At 46.8% G+C, this 27,548-nt stretch overlaps 1 protein-coding gene across 2 annotated transcripts; it reads right to left on the bottom strand.

Moving 5' to 3' along the window:
- Positions 1–2,596: 2,596 nt before the first annotated feature.
- Gpnmb (glycoprotein nmb) lies at positions 2,597–25,761 on the bottom strand. Of its 2 annotated transcripts, XM_051152419.1 has the most exons (12): positions 25,533–25,761; positions 17,926–18,078; positions 16,583–16,726; positions 13,747–13,920; positions 11,883–12,041; positions 11,275–11,558; positions 11,049–11,151; positions 6,247–6,345; positions 5,076–5,178; positions 4,168–4,376; positions 3,450–3,546; positions 2,597–2,993 (listed from the first exon to the last, which is right to left on the bottom strand). In XM_051152419.1, exons 1-12 carry the CDS (start codon positions 25,600–25,602, stop codon positions 2,840–2,842), a joined length of 1,749 nt encoding a protein of 582 aa, XP_051008376.1. In that variant the 5' UTR covers positions 25,603–25,761; the 3' UTR covers positions 2,597–2,839. The 2 variants fall into 2 exon arrangements, with proteins under 2 accessions (XP_051008376.1, XP_051008377.1); XM_051152420.1 differs by lacking the exon at positions 11,049–11,151 and having other exon boundaries at positions 6,247–6,385; positions 11,233–11,558.
- Between the last annotated feature and the right edge of the window lie 1,787 nt (positions 25,762–27,548).

Genomic DNA, 27,548 nt, shown 5'->3' on the forward strand with positions numbered 1-27,548 from the left:
GGGTGTTCAGCAGCCCTGGGCCCTCCCCGACTAGATGCCAGTAGCACCCTGCTCTAGTTGTGATAACCACTAATCTCTCCAAACATTGCCGAACACCTCCCTAGCTGAGAGTCCTTGACCTACAGCCATCACATAAATAGGTGGCCAGAAAGTTTTGCATTCTTCCCCCACCCCCAGGAATAAGCTTTATTAGTTACATTTCCAGGAAATGGATTCAGTAAACACAGCACTTTAGGAACACGCTTAGGCTGTTACACACGTGTTGCAAATTTTTAAGCGATCGCCAATGAGGTTGATCAGGAAAATCTTTTATTGGTGGAATTACTTTTCCAGCCTCCCAAAGTTTCTCACCCGAGAATAGTCTGAGCTTCTTGTCAACAATGGCATATGGTTTTGTAGCCACATTTTATTTGATGTGATAGTGAGTAAACCAGAGAGTGTAAGTAAGCGAAAAACAGCAAAGAGACTGGACCGTGTACCTTAAAGATCACCTTCTTCCACAGGGCCCATCCAGAATCTCTCCAGGGGCCGCACCCTGCTTGGGGCAACAGGGCCTCAGGTCTTTCAGTCACTGCCTCCTCAGCTCCTGTAGCTGCTGCAGCCATAGCTTTTCATTTGGTGTGTACTGTGCCATGTCACTGGAGAGCTTGCCAAAGAGACATGGTACATGCCCAAACCCAGGCTGGTCCACTTACCCAATTTTTGCATTTTTTTGGAGACAATTTCTAAACAAAAAGCTTCTCTTTGTTTCCAGACCATGTAAGGGTTAAAAGTACCACGGTGCCTCAAAATTAAGTTATTCTGCAAAACCATCTAGTATTTGAGGGTGTAGTCAGATTTATCCAGTTGTCCTTAAACTATTGTTCAGAAAACAAACAAACAAACAAACAAACAATTGTTCGGGGCTGCTTCCAATCTCTGTCAAGGTAGATGCCAATCTGGACTTCTCAGACTGCACTTGGCTACTGTTAAGTCTTTGCTGGTATAGGACAATGTCTCTTGGGTCAAATGCGGCCACCACAGGCTTTTGAAATAGGTTTTTGCTGGAAGGTAACTGTGCTCATTCATTTCTGCACCGTCTCTGACTGTTCTCATCCTACAGCGGTGTAGCCGAGGAACCGACAGAAACTATGTATCCACAAAAGCTGTTTGCAAACGTCATTAAAAAAGTTTGCCAACTTGTAAACTAGACACTTATTTCCAATATGGTGTTGGCTGTGAAGAATCAAAGACAAAAAGCCTCTTCTTCATTAAAAAAAAAAAAACAAAAAACCAAAAAAAAAAAAAAAAAAACAAAAAACCAAAAAAACAAAACAAAACAAAACAAAACAAAACAAGCCCTGCCTTATTTAATTAAATTTTTTTCTGTGTTGGAAATAGAACCAAGGGCCTTTGTACATACTAGGCAGGGACTCTACAGCTGTGCTACACTCTGGCCCCAAACTCTTCTTTTTATAAAGGTTTGATTATACACATTTATAAATTAAACTTTAAATTAACACACACACACACACACACACACACACACACACACACACACACACACACTACATTTTTCGAGACAGCGTTCCATGTAACTGACTGGCTTCAAATTCACTGTGTAGGTGAGGCTGGCCTTGAACTCCTGGTCCTCTGGCACCTTTCAAGTACTGGGATTAAAGGCATGAGTCATGATACCCAGCTCTTAAAATAGAAAATATTGGGGCTGGAGAGATGGCTCAGAGGTTAAGACCCCTCTTACAGAGAACCCAGGCTAGGATCCCAGCACCCACATGGTGGCTCACAAACAACCTTTAGCTCAGGTTCCATATCACCATCCTCTGACTTCCATAGACCCAGGCACACATGTGCTCATACATACATGAAGACAGAACACCCATACACATAAAATCAATCTGAAAAATTTATGAGATTATCATTGGTTCTTGGGGGTGGCACTAAAGGACTTTTTTATGTGCTAAAATTATAAATGAAGTTGAAGAGCAAATAAGACTTTAGAAAAATAATATCACCACCAAGGGCTCATCCCTTCCCCACTTTATCTTTTTCAGGAAAAAGAGGAAAAAAAGAGTGTCATGTCTAACATAAAGCAAAGGATTTTAGTTACAAACAGAGGTAGGATCCTCATTGATTATTTCCTGTATAATTTAAACACAGAGACTGGTAGGAAAAGAAGTGGCCTCCCTGAGAAAACCAGAGCACATGATTCCACGTGTGTGCACTAGCATGCACAAAAGAGTACCCACTCGGAGTGCACCGCCCTAGTCCTGACATCTTGGTTGGTCTACGAAAAGCACCAAATAAATGTTCACGGAAAAACGAATGAACGAGGACTTCATTCGACTACACAGGGAAAGTTTTCACCCCAATACAATAACCACACCAGCTTAGCAGACTGTCTTTTTAATGAGTATAACATGTACACAGACACCATACAAAAAGCTCGGGCCCCTCATCTGTTGGGAGCTCAGGCACATTCAGTGAGCTGGGATACAGTTAGATGGGGCATGGCCTTCAGCTCAGGACTAGCTGGGCTCCTGCTCATGGTAATGTGGAAAGCTGGGAAGCATGCAGTCTCCTCTCCCAGACTTCCCCCTCTCTCTTCAGACACAGTGTGCCCATCATACTAACAGTGTAAAAACCCCAACCCAACTGGTCATCTCATCCCTTCTCGAAAATGCCATTTAACTAAAATCCCTAAACCATGATATGTATTATACAATAGTCCTTAAGAAGCAGGAGTGACCAGTCACATACTTCTGCGCACAGGAGAGTGGGCTCTTGGTCAGAAATAAGGCTGAGGACTTAGAGTGTTCCCACCTTTAGAGTGTTCCCACCTTTAGAGTGTTCCCACCTTGTCCCGGAGCAGCGGATCTTTCTCCTGGTTTCCCCGGAAGAATGGGGCCTTTGCGTGGCTGAGGAAAACACCCAGGCCTTTGCCTTTGGCCATGTTCCTGGGGCAGTTTCCTATTGGCTGGTACTCCTTATGTTTTCTGGAAACAGTGTGTAGGACAGGACTTTAAAAAATGTCTTCAGGTGAGCTAAATTTCTTTCTACAGTATTTTTCATGACAGGTGCAAAAGAGCTACTTCCATTCATCGCTGTCTGTGGCGAGCGACAGACTAGCATGTTAGGGGAGCATAGCTCTTTTCTCTCTAAGCGAGAAGCGCTCACTTTGAGATTTTGTTAAACATTACAAAGACACAATTCTGTCAAGTCCCGGCATCTGGTGGCGCTTTCAGGATTAAAACGAACAAACCCGAAACCACAGTAAAATTAATAGGTCCGAGTTTGGCATTCATGGTTCAACATATGTGTTTTTTTCCCCTCATACACAAAACATTTCGAAGGAAAAAAAAAGAAACTGGCATGCACGCTCATACAGAAGAGTGCTATTTGCTTTTGACTCTCTGCTATATATGTGTAAAGGGTTAAAACCGGAAACTTACTTGTGCAGCAGCAGGATGGTGACCATGGTGACAAGCACGGCTAGGCAGCCTACAGCGATCAGGGCACCATTCACAGATCTCAGAGAGAAGGCGGGGCCTTTAAAGCAGAAGGAAAAGCCACGTGAGTTGCAATCCATTCCTTTGGCGGACATCTGCTGGTGATGCCATTGACCAGCCAAGGAAGGGACCTCCTGAGGAAGACACTTGCTTACAGCACTCTGGGCATTAGGCGACCTTCCCCATTAAGCAATCTATAGGCTGTGGGTTGAGAATAAGTGGCCATCCGCGGAATACTGTGGTAAGAACTCAGGACAATTGTCACAGCCTGGTGACGTCCTCTTATGACACTGCTGAGCTGTTGGGCCCTAGGTGCTGAAAGGCTCTCATGCTTTGTTTGTTTGTTTGGTTTGAGACAGGGTCTTATTGTGTAGCTCTGGCTGCCTGGGACTCATGATGCAGACCAGGCTGGCCTCGAACTCTGCCTCCTGAGTGCTGGCATTAAAGATATGCACCATCATTGTCCAGATTAATGCCAGTCTTTTTTTTTTTTTTTTTTTTTTTCTTTTCGAGACAGAGTCTCTTTGTGTATCCTTATTAACAAGAGTTCAAAGAACCTTGCCATGAGATAAACATTGCTAGTGAGGCCTTTGCGGGCTTTAATACTGGGTGTATACTTTTGCAGTAGGAAATGTTCATAAAGTTATAACCCAAACCTCACCTTTGCTGGGGATAGAGATCAGGGTGCTGGCGAGAGCCAGGCTTGTGTCATCTCCCAGAGTGAAGTTCACACAGTACGTGCCGGACCCATTGAAGGCTCTTCTGACGGACAGCAGGCACAACTCATCCACAGCCACCGGGCTGCAGACCCTGTTCTGGGAGGTCTGGCAGGTGGGGTCGGAGATGATCGTACAGACTTCCATGGGGGTGCTGTGACATGGGAGAAAGTTGAGGGTCACAGATCCCATGAGAGAGAGAGAGAGAGAGAGAGAGGAATGCAATGTTATGGGGTTCGGGTGACATTGATGCTACTGAGGGGTATTGCTGGTTTTGAAACCGGGTTTCATATGGTTGGCCTGGAGCCCGTGGTGATCCTCCTGCCTCAGCTTCTTGAGTGCTAGGATTGTAGGCATAAGACACTACACATGCCTCTGTAATAACAGTTTTAAACAGGGCCCTCTGCTTTTCTCCTCGCCACCTCCTCGCTCTTTATAAAAGACAGGGCCTCATGTACCCAGGTTTGATCAAACTCACTATGTAGCTAAACTCCTTAAACTCCAGATTGCCCACCCTCAACCTTTAGAGTGCTGTGAGGACAGGCATGTACCCCATGCCCTGTTCTATGTAGTGATTGGATCCAGCAACCGGGCTTTGTGTGTGCTAGGATGCCTTCTACCCTGGCCCCTCTTTAACTTTTCTTTTGAGGGACAGGCTCACTATGCAGCCGTGCTCTGCTGACCTCCTCAGCCTCTTGATCCCTGGGATTACATCCCTGTATCCTCTCTCCCACACCAAGCTCATCAGAGCTCTAATGTGTAGGATTCTGAATCACCTTCAAAAGGGGTCAGGCCCTTCATTCAGACTTGGGGTCCTTCCTTGGCCCTTCCTCTGGTGTGGCCCTGTACTTACGCCCCTTTGCAGGTCACAGTGAAGTCCAGCAGGGAGTTGTCAGGCTGTGGCATAGGCATTGGGACCTCTGCTACCTGGATGACGATGACTTCTAGGATACCCTCTAGCAGAACAGCCACCACGGAGAAATGTCAAAATATGTCAGAAAGCAAAGGAAACCCTTCTGCCATAGACTGATTCCTGTACTGAGATCCCGGCTAAGTTATGGTGTGAGGGAGCAAAGCCTCTGCTGAAGATGTAATCGGTGTCCTAATAGAGAGACCCCAGGGAGGACATGGCAAGGGGGTGGCCTTCTGTGAACCAGGGAGCACTTCTTGTCAGACATTAGATCTGACCTCCACCCTCGAGGACAGCAAGCCACGAAACCTGGTTGTTTATAAGCCCCCCAGGACTATGTGCCCTATTACAGAAACTTAATGAACTAAGACGTGTCCCTTAACAAATGGGACACATTCTTGCCAAGCAGAAACCCACAAATATGGGAATTTATCCTCAGAGTTTTGCCTTCACATCCGTGCAGTCACATGGAACTAACTGTTCCGCCCACCCACGTTCATTTTTTCTGGAGCCTGGTGTGTGTTAGAAAGTAGCACTCCCTTTCTGGGAGAGACGGGTGAGGAAACAAAAAATGACTGGGCAGATGCTGTACCCGTGCTCACAGGGTGACCAACTCCTGGGTCACAGGTGGCTGATTCTGCCCCCAGAAATGGTGTACAGATCAAGCTTCTAACTCCTTCTCCAGGGACGTGAATGCCAGGCTGGGCTGTGGTCCCCCCTCTTTTCTTTGCCAAGGACCTTGGTGCAGTACCTGAAGTATGCATCCCTGTGTGGTACCCTGCTTGCCCCCTCCCTTTTACAGGTAGAAAAGCATGGGCACTCCATGCTGGTTTTCTTTTCTCCCATCCTTTGAGAGTCCTGGATGCTCACATAGGCTCCAAGCCCAGGATCCTTAGCCTGCTGGCTGCCCAGGGGATGACTTCCTAGCAGAAAGCATAGGGCAGGCAGGTGAGTGAGTGAGGCATGGAAACTAGGAGATGCTGCCTTCCAGGACTGCATTGCCTTGGATAGGACAAGAGACCCTGGTCCTTTATCTCTACCCTTCTAGAGTTGGCAGAGCGTATGGGTGGCCGTGTAGACTCTGGCATCCTTCCCCACTGGTCTTCAGCCTTACCTACAATTGTGATGGTGGCTCTGAAGTAACCATATCTGTTTATCCAGCAGTTTTCATTGGAAATGCCACTCAGCTTCATGGAGTTGTAACCAGTAGGCACTAGAAAGTTTGAGTAATAACAGTTTAAAACAAATAGGGACTAAGAATGTAACGAAGAGAATATTGTACAATAACAACAACAACCACTTGCCCCTCTGTTCTTTATTATTTTTTTTGTCTTAGTGCTTGTTTATATCTTTTCCAGACAGGGACTCATGTAGCCCAGGCTAGCCTAAACTTGCTCTATAGCCTAGGCTGTCCTTGACTCTGGGTCTCATTACTTCTAGTTCCCAAGTGCCAGCACGCCTTAGGTGCCATCTGCTCCAAGCTCCATCTTCTCTTTAAAGAGCATCAAGAAGCCAGGTATGGTGGCGCATAACTTTAATCCCAGAAGCAAGGGTAGGAGGACCTCTGTGAGTTCAAGACCAACCTAGTCTACATCCTACGTTTCTAGGACAGCCAGGACCAAAACCCAAAACACCCAACTGAACCCAACCCAAACCAAAACAAGCATTAAACAAACAAACACACAAAACAAAACAAAACAACCCTAGAGCTTTTCGATTTAGGTAGAAAATTTGTGTAACGGAAATGTGTACATTATTATAGATGCAAGAGCTGCAGGCAGTATGGCCATTTAATTCTATAAATTAAGAGGAAGTCCCGAGTGAGTGAAGTCCTGAGTGAAGATGTGCTGTTGACATAGCATGGCCATAGCAAGGACCCCCAAAGCCTCGAATGCACGAGAAATGCAAAGCCTTCCCCCAACGAGAGGCCCAGAGAGATGGGGAAGCCTTCTTCAGGGGTCCGAGCGTGAGCAGTGGTGTGTGTGGAAAATGCCCACCATCATAGCTTTTACCCCTCAGATGTTTACAGCTTCAAGACTGCTCCCCTACAGAGACAGCTCCTCCTGAGGTTAGCTACTCTGCTTCCTTGATCCAGCCGCGTACCACAGACCCTGCCTCTCTGTTTATTTTTTATATAGTGACCCCTCCTCCCCCCGGCTCTCTCTGCATCATCTACGTATAATAACTATGGTGATCTTTCAGGCAGAGTAGCCCACGGGGACCAGGCCCTATTGCCCACACCAGGCAAGCACATTACTGCCAAGCCACAATCCGAGCTCAAAGCACAACCCCAGATGTTCTTTTTTTTTTTTTTTTTTTTTTTAATTTAGGATGCAAATGAAAAGTGGAAGCCCCGTTAGAGTGTATGAACAGGCCACAGGAGAGAAGTTCCCTTTCACCTGGATGCAGGTGGTCTGGCCTTGTTCGCTCATGCATCATTCCACGTCTTTGGCTCTGTTTGCCCATCGACAACATAAAGCTGACACCTATCCTTCTGAAACTGTGATGCCCCAAACAAGCCCTTTCTTCTATAAGTTGCCTTGGTCATGGTGTTTTATCACACAGCACTGAAGAGCAACTAAGACACCAGCCAACCCACTAACCTACAAGCAACAAACGGAAACTATCACAGGTCAGTTAAACCCAGAGCCCTGCTTCTCGTGCGGCAGGTCTAGCTGAATCAGAAAGCTGCGGGTTCATCGAGGACAATTGGGGAAGACACCTGCCATTGAGCTCTGTGTGCTGTGTGCAACCTAAGGAGGCGACCAAGTCAGCTGTGAATCTAATTGAGCAAAGAAACCTAATGTTTCACCCACTACAATTTAAAACATGTGGTATAGCTTTACCGTTATAAAGCCCAGCTGAGTGTGGCGGCAGCACACTCTCAGCACTCGGGAGGCAGAGGCAGGTAAGGTGGATGTCTGTGAGTTCAAGGCCAACCTGGTCTACAGAGCGAGTCCAGGACTGCCAAGGCTTCACAGAGAAACCATCTCGGAAAAACAAAAACAAAAAAAAAAAAACCCCCAAACAAACACAACATAAACAAGCAAACAAAAAGAATCCTCGTTTCCCCCTGAGAGCCATAGGATCCCTTTTCTTAAAGTTCCGGAGGAGCAGAATCTAATCGTCAACGTGAGTGGACACCCGCAACTCTATTGTATTTTAAAGTAAAACTTCTTTAGGAAAAAGACGATGAAAGCCCGTGATCCTGCTTTAGGTAGAATACTTAGGCAGATGCGCCTGGGATTCTGCAGATGTTGGATCTGTGATGTCAAGATGTGCTAAAGGCTCAGTGGAGAGAAATGAAGACCTTAAAGGGCAGATGGGAAAAACTCAGTACCTAACTCCCTGCTCCCCAGAAAATGATGCTCAGAGAGGTGCTGGCTATGAACACGTGTGGTGATGAATACTTGATACACTATACGTACTGCCACACGGATCAGCCCCTGTCTCACAAAGGCTGTCTGGAAAATGAACAAGGGCAACCAGATAAAGAAACAATTCTTTAGTAGAGAAATAGCACACACTCCCCAGTGTCATGATCTCCCTCAGCTGCCCAGGGCCCTCTTCAGCACGGCCACAGTTCCTTCAGACCTTTGGTTGTTTGCGCTTGGCTAGTCATTGATTTTTGAGCCAGGCCTTCAAGCTGGTGCTTGCTTATTTACTGCAGGGCAGAGAATGGAACCCAGGCCTGTACTCTGCTTCTTAGCTGCATCTCTGCTGACCCTGACTTCTGAGTTTAGCTGAATCTTATCCTGAAGCTACTTGCCAAAACAGAGGGCGACTATATGTTTGTCAAACAATAATGTTCAATAATACATGTTGGGCCAGTGAGATGGCTCGGTGAATACAGAACTTTGTTGTGTGAACCTGGCAATCCTGGATCCCATGTGGAAGGAGAGAATCAATCCCCTATACCTGTGCACGCATGTGCACACACACGCACACACAGACACACACACTCACACATATACACTCACACAGACACATCCACACCATTACCACCACCATCACTAATAATAATAATAATAATAATAATAATAATAATAATAATAATAATAGATAAAAATTTGTCAAAAGAATACAAGCCCATTTATATGGCCTGTATACCTGGAAATGCTCTTTAGGAGAAAATCCTTTTAAAAGTCATGCTTAACCACCTGGCAGCACAGCCCTGGGCTGGGTGGAGATAGATAGATCCTAGGTGGCTCCTTGGCCAGTCAGCCCAGCTGAAACAGCAAACTCCAGGTTGGGCAAGGGACCCTGTCTCAAAATGTTAGGTTAAAAGCCATAGAGAAAGACTCTTGGCATTTACCTGGGCCCCCCACCCGACAGACTGGTGTGGTGAGGTGACCTCCCCTCTCTCTCTTTGTCTCTCTCTCTGTCTGTCTGTCTCTGTCTGTCTGTCTGTCTGTCTGTCTGTCTGTCTCTCTCTCTCTCTCTCTCTCTCTCTCTCTCTCACACACACACACACACACACACACACACACTCTCTGTCTCTGTCTGTCTGTCTGTCTCTCTCTCTCACACACACACATACACACTCACTCTCACACACACAAATGTAAAAAGTTATGACTAATGTCTGTGATCACTTCAGGCCCTGTTACTTAGCCCTCCCCCACCCCAGCTGTTTTCAGCCATTCTAAATTGATTATGGTTGAAAGAGCACTTTTTCATAAAGACAGGCCTCTTCTCAGTAAAACTGAGTGCAGAAGGGTACTGGCTTTTGCTTTACAGCTAGACTCAGAAAAGCAATAGCAGCAAATTAAAATGCCTTTTGATATTGGCTTTAGAGATATTTTTGATACATGGCATGACACAGCTTCTAAGAAAACAAGCCTGGTTTTATAAATATGTAATTTTAAAAGCCCCAATTAAGTAAATTAGCCAGATTTATAGACACCAAAGGCAGCTATAGTTTATTTAGAATTTACAGCTGCTCTTTCTGTTTATAAGGAAGATTATTCATTCTTGCAGATAAAGACATTGGTTCTTAGAAATGCAGTTCAATTGGTAGAGTACTGGCCCAGCAGTTGAAAAGCCCTGTGCTTGGTTCCCAGGGGTTGTGGAGCACTCCTGTAGTCCCAGCAGTCGGAAGGTGAAGGCTGGAGGATCATGGGGTCATCACCCTTGATGATAAGACTGAGTTTGAAGCTAGCGTGGGCTACATAGATGTCTCCTCTTCCCTGGGGTAAGGGAGGATGAGGGAGGAGTGCAGGGAGGGAGGGGGTTTAGAGTCCTACTAAGATGAGGCTTCTTACCCAGTACTTACCCAGTACTGCCACATTTGTAACTGGACTTGGGATTGCTTAGTTGCTTACCGACAAGCCTGTGCGGCTTTTGTTAGTACATGACCCTGTGACCCAGTGACCTTGTGACCCAATGACCTTGTGACCCTGTGACCTTGTGACCCTATGACCCTCTGGCACCTGGTCAGGTGGGACCGATTTCTGTGCACAGTAACCTAAAGCTTAGTGAGGAGAGGCAAACCACAGAACAAAGCATGTTTCTTGAACCCATTTACATAAAATAAAAAATGACACAGCATATAGAATGTTTGTAAACGAATACAAAATGATCTAGACAGGAACACAGCCACAGTGTCAGGATGAATTTGGGAAGAGACCACATGGGGACTTTCCCTTTTTATGCTAGGCTTATGTGTGGTGTGTTTGAATTTTTACTAAGAAGTGTGAATTAATTATTTTACAATTTAAAACAGTCTATAAAGGAATAAAAATGGGCAATGAAAACTGAACAGTACTAGGGAAATCGATAGGTTCAAGGCCAGCCTAGCTTACATATTAAATTCAAGGCCAGCAGGGCTACATAGTGTCTCTAGCTGATCACTAAGTTATGGAATAACGGAGATAACGACGACCACCACCACCACGTCACTCAGAAAGTACTCACTTAAAGAGGGGCTGGGTGTTGGCAATGAGGGTGTAGGTGAAGGCGCAGGTGAAGGCTCAGGTGAAGGCGTGGGTGAAGGCTTTGATGAAGGCTTAGGTGAAGGCTCAGGTGAAGGCGCAGGTGAAGGCTTTGAGGAAGGCGCAGGTGAAGGTGCAGATGAAGGCGCAGGTGAAGGCTCAGGTGCAGGTGAAGGCGTAGGTGAAGGCTCAGGTGAAGGCGTAGGTGCAGGTGAAGGTGAGGGGCATGGCCAGGGCACTGCAGCTTGCACGGTGAGGTTCAAGTTGAAGGTTCCATTGAGCACATACGTGTGATTCAAAGTGTTATTGTTGGAGACAAAGAGGCCAGTGTTGTCCCCAAAGTTCCACTTGTAGGAAATGGCAGAGTCATTGAGGAAGTGGCTGGGATCATGAATGAGGACATCGAAGACAATGGGCAGGTCTCTGAGGAAGGTTTTGTCAGATGAGTTCCGGTCATTCTTCTGGGACATGGTCACAAATATAGGGATCTGATCTAGAAGAGGCAACACAAGAGAGGAAAGAAACACATGGCTGCTAGACTGTGTGTGGGGGGGTGGGGGTTGGGGGGGAGGGGGTAAGCCCGTAGTGATGATTTCTGCCTGTAGATTAAAACAAGACCTCCTCACATGCAAGCATTAGACTGTCCCAGCTGGCTAACAGCTGGGGTACCACAGAATTAAATCCTTAAGCTCTACTGGAGTCCACGGGAGTCTTATCCTAACTTAGAACACTAGGTGCTCGTATTCTTTCCTAATCTGCTGATGCCAAAAGGACTAAATGCCTCGCTCTCCACTCATGCCGAGTTCATACCACGCACCTGTTATCACGTACACGTCTTTCACCTGTGAGATGGGAGTGTACGCCCGGCCGTGTCTTCGAAACACAGTTACTTCCATGACATGAGGGCCGACTGTCAAGTTGACTGTGTTTAAGGAGACCCGTGCGGAACACCGACCCAGTCTTTGGAAATACTGACCTGCGGAAGGATGGACATTTCTAGTTATTGGTGACATCACATGACCATTAGACAGAGTTGTTTCTGAAAGGCTAGTTAAAGGCTGCTCTGAGGAGAACTTCAGAGAGGGAGACGGTGCTGGCCTCTATGCAAAGCCGGGCGAAGCAACTCTACAGCTGTGTGCAGGTTCCTCGCACAGCTGGTTAAAGTGAAAGTGCTCTTTAGGGGGACAACACAATTAGTTCCTAATTTACAGATGGACACTTTATTAAGTTTAAATGGTTTGGCACCAGCCAAGGACAACACATACAGTAAACTTCGAACCCCGACCCAGATCCAGCCAATGGACAGGACATTCTCCACAGTTGAGTGGAGAGTGGGGTCTGACTTTCACACGAACTCTGGTGCCCCATTTTTGACCACATCCCCTGGATGGGGAGGCCTGGTGGCACTCAGAGGAAGGATAGCAGGCTACCAAGAAGAGACTTGATACCCTATGAGCATATACAGAGGAAGGAGGTCCCCCTTAGTCACAGTCATAGGGGAGGGGAGTAAGGGGAAACTGGGAGGGAGGGAGGAATGGGAAGAGACAAGGGATGGGATAACCATTGAGATGTAATATGAATAAATTAATAAAATATATAAAAATGGTTTGCATGGGAAACAAATATTCTTCCCCTAGGAAACCCCACTTAATGTCATGGTGACATGCCTGGGAGAGTTCTAAAAAGTTCCCCAGTCACAAATCTTTCATATTTTTGTAACAACTCAGACGCAGTTGGTGTAAGTAGAGGACCGTGGCTCTGTTTAGGTTTTTCTGGAAGACTGGACTTCCGCTTTGTAGATGGCCTTGTACCTAAACCCAGCAAGACATGAAAGAGCAACAGTGGACCACAGACGCAAACGGACTGTAGCACCTCTACTGACACATTGGTGCCATTGCTTCCCTCTGCAGCCAGCCCTGAAACTCGGAGGTGCTGGACACACAGAAGCGGCAAGCCAGTCAGTATAAGGAATTTAAAATAACACAGTCGAATGCCGTGTCAACAAAATAAAAACGTGTACCCATTAATATCTTAAACAAGGAATATGCATACTGAGAACACCATCTCTCAGCAGCGATAATTCCAATGTTATTTGTGAGGGATTTTTATATCTTGTTTGTGTTCTTCTACAGTTCCAAATGCTGTGCTCCCACAGAGCGCATGCCTCTTTAACTTTCACTAATTCACTTGAGAACACTAACAAACTCATGAATAAATAAATATAAGTTTTCGTAGAATTGTTAGACTAGTCTCTGGACGTTGTTTAAGAAACAGCTGAATCCATTCCTTTTTTCTTTCTTTGTTTTTTTTGTTTTTGTTTTTGTTTTTTTTTTTTTGAGACAGGATTTCTCTGTGTAGTCTTGGCTGTCCTGGACTCACTTTGTAGACCAGGCTGGCCTCGAACTCACAGCGATCCGCGTGCCTCTGCCTCCCAAGTGCTGGGATTAAAGGCGTGTGCCACCACCACGCCCAGCCTTTAGTCCTTTCTTTTTCATGCTATTTCTGTGGTGTCCTGTGAACTTGGCGAGGGGAACCAGGATTTCATTTTCCCCTCACTCGTCCACCCAAGGAAGAGGAACCAATGGCGAATATGGAAATATGGAATATGAAATGGAGAATATGGAAAGAAAGGTTAAAATATGAGAGAACCGTAAAAAGCCAGGTGTTTGTAAAAACCAAACCATGTGTGTGAAAGATGTAGACAAAGTTCCATTTCTTCCATCCATGAGGGCGAGGGAAGGGCTTCCCGTCGGGGAATGTGAGGTGTTGGCTTTGGCTAGTGCCACCTTCCCAGTCGCCGTCCTCTGCCCCTGCTGTCCAGTTGTAGAGATACGGGTCAGAAGTCAACCCCACATCTAACAGAGAAACAAATAAGTAGAGTCAGTTTTCTGGCTTCCAAATGCCCAACGCTCAGCACGCAGACACTTCAGTCTCTGAGAACCATCGTCAAAGCTGCTACAGGGCTAACATTGTAATGCTCAGCATTCGCCCATTGCATGCAGAAGACTGGGTCGCTTTCCTGGGTACATGCTGTGTGTCAATAAAGTATCAATTTCCAGGAAACTTCCTCCTGGAGGTTTTAATTAACACAAGTATCTTCCTGTTGAGTCTCTGAATCTCAGTGCTATTCAGAGCAACTTACAGGACTTGTTCCTCTTCTAGTGTAGCACACTTGGTCCTCAGCTTCTTTTTGTCCCCTCATTGATATCACAGCCCTCAGTGTTCAGCAGAGGACGGCTGTGGCCACGCCCACCCCAGCCAGGCTTGCGCACTGCATCTGGCTGGCCCATCCAGGCTCTTTGTCTCCTGATTCAGATAAACAGATTCCTCTCCAAGCACAACAGCCTGTTCTTCACTTCGGGGTGGGGGGTAGCGGGGTTTATCACTCTCTGCTGGCCTCTGAGGGCACTTCCACACAAAACCACAGACATCTACACATAGGCAGTATGTACTCCTACACATAGGAGTAAAAATAAATCCTAAAAAGAGGATCACCTTCTACGCGAGGCTGTAAGGGACCAAGACAGACACAGAGATAGCTCAAGAGAAACAGACATAGAAAAATGTATCCTTATCGAACCTAAGGGAACGCATCAACCCCTGCAGATGTGTTGTGCTTTCCATTTCATTGTCTGTCGTCTAGAACAGTGCCTGGGCCTGTGGTCTGAAAGAGTTTCTTCTTTTTTTTCTTTTAAAGATTTATTTATTATTACGTATACAGTGCTGAAGTGGGCATCAGATCACATTATAGATGGTTGTGAGCCACCATGTGGTTGCTGGGAGTTGAACTCACGACCTCTGAAGAGCAGTCAGTGCTCTTAACCTCTGAGCCATCTCTCTAGCCCCCTGGAAGAGTTTCCTTATTTGGCTACTAGTCGTTTTTTTGTTTTTTGTTTTTTCTTAAAGTTTCCCAAATACGACCAAGAGCCCTTTGAGCTAGCTGTTACATACTTTTGACATAACTCCATTGGCCTTTGAGTTCTTCCTCATTTTCTGTTATACTTAAGGTGTCCTAAGCCAGGTGTGGTGGTGCATGCCTTTAATCTCAGCACTGGGGAAGCAGAGGCAGGCACATCTCTGAGTTCAAGGCAGGACTGGTCTACAGAGTATGTTTCAGGACAGCTAGGGCTACACAGAAAAATCCTGTCTTGCCTCTCCCAAGACCCCCCAAAATAAAAGACGATTCAGACTCACCTGGCACTTGCTATGTAGTCCAGGCTAGTCTCAAACTTGAATTTCCCTGAGTCAATCTCCCAAGGGTTGGAATTATCAGCATGTGTTATCACCCTGGTCAGAAGCAGGTTTTGTTTTTTTGTTTTGTTTTTTCGAGACAGGGTTTGTCTGTATAGCCTTGGTTGTCCTGCACTTGCTTTGTAGACTAGGCTGGCCTCAAACTCATAGCGATCTACCTGCCTCTGCCTCCTGAGTGTCAGTTTTTGCTTTTTAAATAAGATGTTGGGCATAGTAACACACACCTGTAATCTTAACACTCTGGAGACAGAGGCAGGAGGATCATGAGATTAGGCTAGCCTGGGCTATACAGGTTGATGTGAGAGGTAGGAGGGAGAGGGAGAGAAAATATTAAATACTTAACACTAGATTAATATTAACCCCTGTCCATACTTTTCTCAAAAGGAGATGAAAATTAAGGAGGATTCACACATCAATAGATTTACAGAATTCTAAACAGTACAGCTTACTCACCAAGCTGGAGTAGCTGCACCAGGGTCTGAGTAATCTCAGCGATTATTGAGTTTTTGAGAGTGTACAGTTATCACAAAATAATTTTTTCTGATGTATTTCTGCTCTTTTAACATGGACAAGTGTATCTCTGAGAGCAAATCAAAACCAGAGTGTGCACACACAGTGTTAGTGCCAGCAGAGCACCATTTACCTAACACACTTGTCAATGGAAAGGAAAGTTAGTACACCCTCTCAGATGGGCCGTGTGTGTGTGTGTGTGTGTGTGTGTGTGTGTGTGTGTGTGTGTGTAATAAAATAATTAGTTTCAGATAATGAAACGAGAGACTGAGCATAGACAGTGGACCCAAAGAACAAGGTGGGTGTGACACTGTAGGTTTAGGTGTTTGAATTCTCAAGTAGGGCTAGGGCTAGAACCCAGGGCCCTACACACTCCCGGCCAGGGCTCGTTCACGGAGATGATCCCCTCTGATAGTATAGCTTATAGGGGGGATACTTGGGAAGAGCTAGAACCAGGGAGGAAAGAGGAACAGGATGGGGGAACTGGAGGTGACACGATCAAAGTCCGTGATGTGCACTAGGAAAAGAATTTTGTACAGCGAATACAGGCTAATTAAAAAGGAGGTGAATACTGACCTCCCCCTTCCAAAACCCAAAACAGGCTCCAAGGAGCAGAGAGTTACCAGTTTGCCTAAGGAGACTAGGCTAATGTTGGTGTCATCCTGAGGGGGAGGGTGACAAGGGGCGGTGACAGCCCCTGTGTTAGAAGGTTAGAATGGTGGGCAGGCCTCCAGGAGCAGCGTTTGGCCTTCTTACCATCTCTGCAGTTCCTCTCATAGATGACATTGCAGTTGGCGTCTTCCTTCCGGCATCTGGGGAACACCAGGCTTGCCACAAATGTGATATTGGAGCCCACCAGAGCTGGGGAGTCGCTGGTCAGGATTGCTTGCACACGGCCTCCTAGGGCAAGAAAGAGTGGAGCTCATTCCCCCTGGAAAGCCTTTCACCAGAAGTGTCCAGTAAAGCGGTGTCCACTGGTAAAGACCACGCGACCATGCGCCTCTCCACAGTGGGTTCAATCTGTCTCCTGGAGGCCGACTTTAGCTTCCACAGTATAGCATCAAAGGAAAAGCAAGCCAGAGTAGTTAACGGATTTGTTGTTTGTTTGTTTGTTTTTTTCAAGACAGGGTTTCTCTGTGTAGCCCTTGCTGTCCTAGACTTGCTCTGTAGACCAGGCTGGCCTCGAATCCCCAGAGATCTGCCTACCTCTGCCTCTGCAGGTACTGGGATTACAGGCGTGTATGTCTGGCTACAGTTAAAAGATTTTCTAATCATGGTTAAAAAAAAAAAAGTATTCACTGGAGACAAGAACAAAGGGGGCTAGAGAGATGGCTCCATGGTTAAGAACACTGGCTGCTTTTCCAGAGGACCTAGGCTCAACCCTGAGGACCCACATGACAGCTCACGACCATTTGTAACTTCATTTCCAAGGGAGCTATGCCCTTTAATGGCCTCCTTGGGCCCCAGGCACATATGTGGTACACAGATATATGCCTGGAAAAACATCAATACACATTTTTAAAAATTTGATTTTTTTTTAAATTGTTGAAAGCCTGTAGACTTTAATCTTGTTTTTGTTTTTTGTTTTTGAGACAGGGTCTCTCTCTGTGTGTAGCCTTGGCTGTCCTGGACTCGCTTTGTAGACCAGGCTGGCCTCAAACTCACAGCGATCCACCTGCCTCTGCCTCCCGAGTGCTGGGGTTAAAGGCGTGCACCACCATGCCCGGCTCTAGACTGCAATCTTAAAACCAGTTGACCGGACGGAGGACTTGGCCTCTGGCCTGTGTGGGATGATTCCCTTCATGGATGATCAATCAGGTCACGTCTCGGCTTTTCTGAGGGTACCTGCACCACGGTAGTTAACAGGCTTGAGGTCGAATCTGGCTCTTCTCTAACATATTCCAAAATTTTGGGAATGTCTAAAAGCCCAGGTGATTTGGCGGGGAGGGAGGGATGTCTGCCAAGTCGGGGGGGCTGCTCATTTTGGACCTAGATACGGTCCGTCACTCCCAGGAGCCTGCCCCCGGGTGGGGCATCCAAGGCTGCCATCTTGCTGACGTAGGATGGCTGTGGCTGAGGGAGCAGAACTTTCGACTTACCTTCCCAGGAGTTCCTCCACCTGCTCTCTCCCCTCTTCCACACTGGGTACAGGTTTTCGTTCCATTCGTTTTCATCGGAAGACCAGCCTCGCAGTTGGTGGTGCTCCCTCAGGTGACCTGGGTACTGCTCATGGCCCAGCACGTCACGGAAACCTATATTAGCGGTTGGAAAACAAAATATTTAGTTATTCACGTCTCTGACAAAGGCCTATGGCGCCTCTCATTCTCCATCATTGGGAAGCACCACGCGTAACATACAACACACCAAGTGAATAAAGGTGCTTAAAAAGAGGTCTGACCCAGCACATTGGTGCACTAAAATGTCCCAGCACCCAGGAGGCAGGGGAAGGCGGATCCCTGTGAGCTTGTGTCTAGCCTGGCCTACATAGTGATTTCCAGGCCAGCCAGAACTAAATAATGAGACCCTGTGCCCCCTCCCCTGAAAATGTCTACTGAGGCTGGTGAGGCGTCTCAGCAGGTGAGGTTGCTTGCCACCAAGACTGACAACTGGAACACACACGGGAGAAGGAGAGCAAATAGCAAATAGCAAATATTCAGAGACCTGTCTACTGACCTCCAAACATTACCACAAGACCCCGCCCTCCCCGCAACCAGCACAAATAAATAAGTAAATTTAAGAATGAATAAGATAAGTCTACTTGAACTGTTTTTAGAAAACTAAAAAAACAACAACAACAAAAAACAAAAACAAAAACAAACCGTCAATTGCTTATTTTTGAGATAGCATCTTACTACATGGCCCCTGCTGTCCTGGGACCCACTCTGTAGGCCAGGTTGGCTTCCCGCTTGCATAGATCTGACTGCCTCTGCTTCCTGAGTGGCTGGGATTAAAGGCCACTTACTTTACTTAGTCTCTTGATACATAGTCTCCAAATAGTGAGGTTTGGTAATAGTATCCAAAGGGAAACTTGGATGGCGTTTTCTTCACTTAGATCTGCGTCTTATCTCAGCCGTTTCACCCTGTGGTCTAAAGGAATGCAAGGCTTGAGAGTGCTCCCTGGATGCCGACAGACGTCTGTGTTAGCGTGGGGCATTCCATGATGAAATCTACCTGTACATCTTGGTGATTATTCCGTGTATATTTGTGGAGTAAGGCATTTGCGCCATACCTCGACCCAGGAGGCTGAGGCAGGAGGAGGACTGCAATGAGCCGAAGGCTAGTCTGGCCCACAGAAAGACCCTGTGTTTCAAAACCAAACATCCTCCACTCAAATGAAGCCCTTGAATAGTCTATATTTGATACATAGAATGTTTAAAAAATATATTATTTGGGTTAGGGTTGTACCTATTTCTTTTCCAAGTCCTATCTCTTTTTAAATGCATTTTAAAATCTGTTCTTAGGTATTACCTGCATTTAGAATTATTGCTTTCTTGATTGAATTGGTATTTCCTTATTAGTAATTAACTTTCTTTATCCTTGAAAATATTCTTTGCTCTAAAGACTACTCTGTTACTGTGTATATATATATATATATGCATATACACATATATATACACATATATACATATATATGGCTTTTCCCATTGTTTTACTTAAAAAACTTCTTTATTTTTATTTTATGTGTGTAGGTGTTTTGTCTGCATCTATGTCAGAGAACCATGTTCACAGTGTGCCCACTGGATTCCAAAGAGGGCATTGGAACCCCTGAAACTGGAGTTACGGATGGGTGTGAGCTGCCACGTGGGTGTGCGGAACTGGACCTCTGAGCCGTCTGTCCAGCCCTCATTCTTTTGCTTCTAACTTGCACGTATTCATATTTAGTGTGGGCCGTGTGTGGACAGCACAGAGTTGGCTGTGTATCTATAATTCAAATCTGAAAATCTGGAGCTTTTACCTGAAGTACTGAGATAATTTACATATGAAGCAATGACAGACATTCTGGATTTGAGCCTCCCATCTTGTTTCTATCCATCTTGTCTTTTCCTCCCGGCCTCCTATTTACTTATTTATTTTTTGAAACAGAGTCTTACGTTGTCCAGTTTGCTCTCAAACTTACAATACCGTCTAGGATGACCCTGAGATCCTGATCTTCCTGCCTCTGCCTCTCAAGGGCTGAGATAATAGGCATGTACCAAATACACCTTCTCTTGTAGTTTGGGGGATTATAACTGGATTTTGTTTTATATTCACCACTGAATTATTAATTATATCTCTTTGTTTTGAATGGTTTCACTGAAGCTTATTATACTTCTTTGAAAATTCTTCATGATCTTAAATTGACAGTTTTTTTTTAGTTTTGTTTTGTCTTGTTTGTTTTGAGTCTTGCCTGAAAAACCTCGCTGTTCCATGTGGTCTGTGCACTTTGAATATGGCAGCTGATCAGTCGATTCTTACCCTGCAGCCATTGCCTGCGTACTTGTCTCTTATCTCTCCTTGGTAACAGATCCTGATCTGTAGCCAATCACAAGCCCAAAGGCTCGGGCTTCTGGCAAATGTTCTTCCTTTACAAAAGAGACACATGAACACTAACCCTGAGCACTGTCTCTTCAGAACCGATGCGAGAAGTGGCCTTGTACCACCATGGTGTTTGGCCATCACAGACATGCTCAACTATGAAGACACAGATCTGAGTGATGTCAGGTTAGAATGCGGGTAAGAAACAACACTGCCTAGATGACGTCATAGAGTCATCTCTGGGCTGGATGTATGCGATAACAGGAATCTTAGGCTATTTTATTCCAGCTCAAAGCTTAACTGCTGCGACCTAAGGCAGCCCCTAACCACGCACTGTCTGCAACTCTTCTCCCACCAGTTTAAATGAGCCCACGTCCTGGCCATGAGCTCTTGGAGTCCAGAAACTGTTTTCACGTCTTAGATGCTGGAAGGAATACCATGAAGTGTGGCGTGTAGTGGGTACTCAGAGAAACCATGCAGAATGTGCGCACTATTCTTCTATTCAAGATGTTATCTCTTACGTGGGGCACAGTGATAGTGCAGGACACTTAGAATTCTGGGCCTGTCGCATTTTAGGCAAATGTTCGCATGTTAGGCAAACTGAGCTGTATTTGTGCCCAATTTGGTGTGTGTGTGTGTGTGTGTATGTGTGTGTCCATCTCAGGAATACTGTCTACCTCTTTTTGAGACATGGTCTTTCATAGATCGCCAATTAGAATAGACTGGCTGGTCACCCAGCCTTGTGGATCTACCTGTCTCTATCTTCTTTCCGCTGAGTCAGGTGTATGTCCTGTTTTTGTGTGTGCTCTGCTTTTTTGGTAGATGCTACATACAGAATTCAGATGTGTGCCCACCAGGCAGGCAATGTAGCCACTGAACCATCTCTCATCTTTCCGTTCCTTTCTCAACAGGGAGGCAGGAGCAGTGGAAAGCAGCACCGAATTAGGGGAACACGGTGCATGGTCCTTGACGAAAACAGGCTGCGTGATCCAGGCTTGCGAATCAGACAGCCCCAAATAAGTCTCAGGGCTGGTCCCACTGGAACAGGCATTAATGTTTGGCAAGCAAATGCTCGTACCCGGAAGTTCATGCTCAAGGTTTGTGGAAAGAATTAAGCTGCTTCCGTTCAAACTCACTTTAGAGACGAACGCATCTAGGGCTAGAGAGAGGGGATCCAGCAGGATCCTTCCATCCTGAATCCAGCGCAAAAAGGGAGTTGCCCTCCACTCCAAACGAGCTTTACCCAATGTTTCAGGGTCTGGTGGAGTGTTTCCCCAGAGCAATCAAAGCACAGATCAGGCTGGGGTGTGACCCAGCAGTACAGTGCTTGCCTAGCAAGTGCCCTGGGTTTGAACTCCAAGATCATCAGAAAAACAAAGAACACAGTGATAAACAAAACCAAACCAGCCAACCAAAATATGCGTGTCCCCCCCCCCCCCCAACAGATTGCTCCTCTGCTTGTGAATTTCAGAAGTCAAAGAAAAATACAGGGAGCAGCGGAAGAACAGAGAAGCCAGGAGTAGGCCTGCTCAGTCGGCCTGGCCAGAGCTCACACCGGAGCCCTTCTGAGCTGGAGAGATGTCTGGTATAGTTAAGAGTGCCAGCAGCACTTGCCCAGGACTGGAGCTCAGGTTTTAGCAGCCAGGTCAGTGAGTGAGCTTGCAAACGCTCGAGCTCCAGGAGATCTGGCGCCCTCTTGTGGCTTCTTCAGGCAACGCCCCCATTAAAAAAAAAACATTTTTAAAAAAGGGTTTAAAAAGAAAAATAACCCAATAGAGAAAAGATACATTTTAAAAAGCAGGAAGCAGAGAAGAAAACACCAGGATTTAGGACCAGAGAAGCATTCTTACATTAACACCAAAAGCATAACCTATAAAAGGAAAAAAACTGATGTTTTAGACCTTATTCAAGAAAGAAACTTGTGCTCTGTGGTACCCCGTGGGAGGAAGCAAAGGAGAGCGCAGCACACCACACTTCCACCAATAGAAAAAGCAATTCAAGTTTGGGAATGGGGAAAGACACGAGTGGACACTACAGAGGATGGGTAGACATGGGGCACAGAGCACCGCTGATGACGCCCCTGCAGACCTAGCACGGCACTACCACCAAAGTGAAAAGTAGTGCTACCGCCCAGCAAGGGACAGGACCTAGAAAAACTGGGTCGCCACATGCTGCTGACAGGAACTTTGAAAAGCTGCAGCCAGTCTGCTAAACTCTAGTGAGGCTCAAGGTGCACTTAGCCACTGCATAACTTGTCTTAATTGTGCTCTTTAGTGTGCACCCCAGAGAAACGGACATAAGAAGTCATAGCATCTCACTTGGAATAGCTTGGAATAACTCTGCTGTCCTTCAGTGGGTGAGGGGTTAAAGTGGCACATCGTGACCATGGGGCTACTCCTCAGAGAGAAAAAGGAACAACCTATTGGTGCAGCCATGTCAACAAGTGTCCAGGGAATCACACTAAAGGTAAGCCCAAGCCAACGCCTAAAGTTCATACTGTAAAATCCCGTTGTGTGACATTCTGGAAATAATATTGATCAAATGGCCAGGGACTGGAGGTGGACAGAGGAGGGTATTTGGCTCCAGAAAGGCATGGGATTGTTGTGGCAGCAACGGAGGTGTTCTGTATTTTGACTGTTTCCCTGTCAGGATCTTGACAGCGTTCTTTTCTTCTTCTTCTCCTCCTTCTCCTCCTCCTCCTTCTTCTTTCTAGACAGGGTTTCTCTGTGTAGCCCTGTCTGTCCTGGACTCACTTTGTAGACCAGGCTGGCCTCGAACTCACAGAGATCCACCTGCCTCTGCCTCCTACAGTGCTGGGATTACAGGCGTGCGTCACCTCATGCCTGGTCTTGGTTGTGTTCTTGTCTAATTTTGCCATTGGGCAAACTGGGTATGGGTTGTATTGGGATCTGTCAGAATTCTTTCTTTCAATTTTACGTGAGTGTACGATTACCATAAAACATAGAAGTTCAACTTAAAATTAGATTAGCCCAATGACAAGCAAACTTTCAGGAGGGGTGGGGCACAGGGGTGGAGTGGAGGTAACCCTGTAGGTGGTTACATCACTACAGCTCCCTGATGCCTACTTGCTCTGCCAGCACCTTTCCTGTCTCATTACACTATGGTCAGGATCGCTAGCTCCTACAGGCTAGCTCATTGTGTCTGTAAAGTTTAGTCCAGTTAGAGATGAGCCCAAGAATGTCTACTGAAAGACCCCGTTCAATTTCTGGCTACTGTTTTCTTCTTCTTCTTCTTCTTCTTCTTCTTCTTCTTCTTCTTCTTCTTCTTCTTCTTCTTCTTCTCCTCCTCCTCCTCCTCCTCCTCCTCCTCCTCCTCCTCCTCTTCCTTTCATGGCAGCGTCTCACTAATTAGCTCAGGCTGTCCTAGAACTCACTATGTAATCTAGGCTGACTTTGAACTCACAGAGATCCACCTGCCTCTGCTTCCCAAGTGCTGAGATTAAAGGCATGAGTCGCTTAGCCTAGCTTTGGCTACTGTTTTACTGACCCCCCAAACCGTGGGGTTTTGGTGAGAGGACTTTGCTTGCTTTTTCCATTCTTCCTATTCCTCCAGGCTATTATATAGTCTGTCCACAGGAGGTACCCGGGGAACGGGTGGAGGTGTGCAGATCTGTCTATAATGCCACTGGGGGCTGCAGATCTGTCCCTAAGAAATGCCACTGGGGGGGCTGGAGAGATGGCTTAGTGGTTAACATAGCTGACTGCTCTTCCAGAGGACCCTGGTTCAATTCCCAGCATCTACATGACAGCTCACAACTGTCTGTAACTCCAAAACCTGATACCTTCACACAGACATACATGCAGGCAAAATGCCAGTGCACATAAAATAAATTGATTAAAAAAAGAAAGAAAGGAAGAAAGAAAGAAAAAGAAAGAAAGAAATGCCATGGCCAACCACCTTTGCTAGCTGATCTCCAAAGACTCTATAGACTGCTTTTGCAAATAATGAAAAGGAAATTTAGTGTAGCTAACACACACATGGTTCAGCTAGCGGCTGGCACGAACTCAATTCTGTCCTACCCCAACCCTGGCAGGAAGGGCAGCCGGTGAGAAGACATGCTTTGTCTTTTGCCTGCTGCCCGTGTGACCCAGGTGAATTCCTGGTCTCTCCATGGCCAGGATTCCTCATCTGGGGAAACTGGACAATTACAAAGGTGTCTCTGAAGGCACCACACCTAGACACGAAGTGGGCCCTTCTGCCTGACACCTGCCTGGCTGCTGTCAGTGTTTGAAGTCCAAACCCACAATCATAGTCTCAGGGGGAAGAAGTGGAGTCTGGGACATCCCCTGACTTTGAGCTTTGGGGCGGAGTTGTGATGAGGCTGGGCTGCTTATCCACTTTCCTGGCAGCAGTCCCCTGGTGCAGGAACCCCAGCGGCTCCACTCTTGCCTAGCCTGGGATCCACCTCAGCCAGGATGACCTAAGAGAGGACCTGGTTTGGACTAGAGGAGGCAGGGGAGATGAGGTGCCGGGCTTCTCTAGAACTGCCCCAGGCCGAGGTGGAGGTGGGGTTACCTGGGCTACCTGGGGTTACCAGGGAGGCAGTCACACTCAGGGCTGGTGCTGCTCCCGGCTGGTCCCCAGCCCCTGGAAGTGAGGTGGAGTGGCTTTTTTCCTTCCCACTGCTCACTGCCTCTGCTAAGAACCGGACAGCCACACTCTGGCGGGGATAAGTGGGCGTGCTGGAGCACGCCTCTATCCCGGCTGCACACAAAGATGCTAGACCAGGGTGCCCAGCGCTGCCACTCACTGGGCAGTGTTGTTAGCAGGACCCTTGCCTTATTTGCTCTCCCAGGGTGGAGCCAGCTCTTCCCCCCTCACCCCCCCCCCCAGAATTCCCACTGCAGCGGCAGCACTTCCTGTGGTGTGCAGAGGGTGCGGTGGGGGAGTTCCGCAAAGTTAGCCATAGCTTAGTGTAAGAGCTCCTCCCTTTGAGTGGGAAGCAGATAAGGGTAGTTTAGGATACTTGCTTTATTCTGGGGGGTCTGGGGGGGGGTACAGGCTGTTGTCCTCCCACTTCTGGCCACAGTCTGGCTAGAGTGGAAATGGCTCCCAGTTGCCTCGTGGCTTTTGCTCTCTCTGAGCCCCAGGCAAAGAACACAGTCCCAGCTTTCGGAACAGACCCTGCTTCCTGCAGACCCAGAGAGAGAGAGTGAGGTGGGGGACTCACGTTTGGCCTCTTGGAGCGGCAGTCCTGCAGTCAGCAACAGTAATCCCAGGACCCCGAAGAGACTTTCCATGCTGACTCCCAGCAGTCAGGGCTCGACTCTCTCACGCCCTAGTCCCATCTACCAACAGCCACAGTGTCAGCCTCCTGCGACGACCCACTCTGTTTTATGAAAAAACGGGGCCAGGGGAAGATCATGTGACGTTTTAAGCAGTGTGGCTTGATCTCTCAATTCCACCTCCTAACAACTCGTGCTTATGACTCACTCGCCCGTGGCGTCTTTTATTTTAATTGACTTCGGATGCGCGCTATTTTCGTTTTGTGATCCCACACTTACTCCTCTTTTCTCTCCCCCCACCGGCTTTCCTAGCTTAGAGGGAGCCTTGTAACATCATTTGTCACCAAATAAAACTTTAGCTCTCCACCTGCTGATCTTTGTGGTCCCCCACTCACCTCCCCCCCGCCCCTCCCCCCACCTCGTGTCACTTCGCTGCTTACATTGATGCATCTTATTGGAATCTGGAGAGCCGACACCCCAGTTTGTGTTCCCTTCTTCCCAGACCAGACAGAAATCAAGGGCTCATTCCAATCAGATGCTCTGCACTGTACATATACGGACACAAACATTAAGCGCTGTATCAGAAATTGCGAGCTTGCGACGGCCCGCAGGCTTCAAAGCAGTAAAGAAATGTACCCCCAAAGCTGTTTGCGACATATCCGCTTGACTCTGTAGAATGCTCAGAACAAACTGCATCCCTTTTTGGTAACTGCTTTCAAATAACTGCTCAAAATAACTTCCGGGGGATCGTGGAAAGCACACTTCATATTACCATATAGCAAGCATTAAGTGTAAAAACAGCCTTCTCTGGAACACACATTTCAAACACACATTAAACATGGTGGTGAACGCCTTTAACCCAGCACTAGGGAGGCAGAGGCACCAGGATTTCTTTGAGTTCAAGGCCAGCCTGGTCTATGCAGCAAGTTCTAGGCTAGCTAAGGCTACACAGTGAGCCCTTGACTCTGAAACAAAAGATGGAAAAAAACAAGCTTTTGAAGACCTGAGTTCAACCCCTGGAACCTGCATGGCAGGAGGAGGAAATTGACTTCTGCAAGCTGTTCTCTGATCTTCAAACAAGAGGAGCCTCTATCCCTACCCCACAGCCAAATGTAAAAAGCAAAACAACAACAACCAGCAAGTTTTCAATGTTGGGCAAGTGCTTTGTTAACACCTGAGGTGTTAGTGCCCTTTGCTGCTGCTGTAGTTCTGGCTTGCATTTTTGGTGAGACGACTGATCTTTGTCTTTAAATAAGTTGGACACTAACCTCTTCTGTAACAAATCTTAGTTTTGTTTAGGAAGTTGGAACAATTAAATTATCTTTTACTTTTTGCTTTTCTTGCTCTATAAGATGAGGTGGCAGCCACTAGAGCAGAGGTCAGAGGTCAGAGGTCCCCTGCTGAAGGAAATCAAGAAATGGGTAAGTAGTTCTTCTCCTCCTCCCTGTCCTCCTTCCTCCTCCGTTTTTTCTCCTTTTCCTCCTCCTCTTCTCACACTCCTTTCTTCTTCCTCTCTCCCTCTTCATCATCTTTTCTTCTTCTCTTTCTCCTTCTCCTCTTCCCCTCCTCCTCCTCGAGGGCCTAGGTTCAATTCCCAGCACCAACATGGTGGTTTACAAACATTGCTAACTCCAGTTCAAGGGATCTGACAGCTTCTTCTGACCTCTTCAGTCACCAAGCATGCTTATGGTGCACAAACATCTCATAAAGGGAAGTCACTCATACAGGTACCATTTAAAAAGGAAGTTTAGTATTTCAAAGAGCTGTAAATGGGATACTCTGTCTTTGACAATCAGAAATTGACAACATGTGGTACCTAAGATCAGGGAAGAGGATGTGCTTAGTACTGAGATGCCAGGGTGGATTGGTACCAACTGGGGGCCTCCCTTTCTCTGGGAGGAAGGAGAGGGGAGAATGGGAGGAGGGGGTAGGGATGGGACTGGGAGGAGAGGAGGGAGGGG

This window comes from Acomys russatus, chromosome 10 (assembly GCF_903995435.1).
Source record: "Acomys russatus chromosome 10, mAcoRus1.1, whole genome shotgun sequence".
NCBI lineage: Eukaryota > Metazoa > Chordata > Mammalia > Rodentia > Muridae > Acomys > Acomys russatus.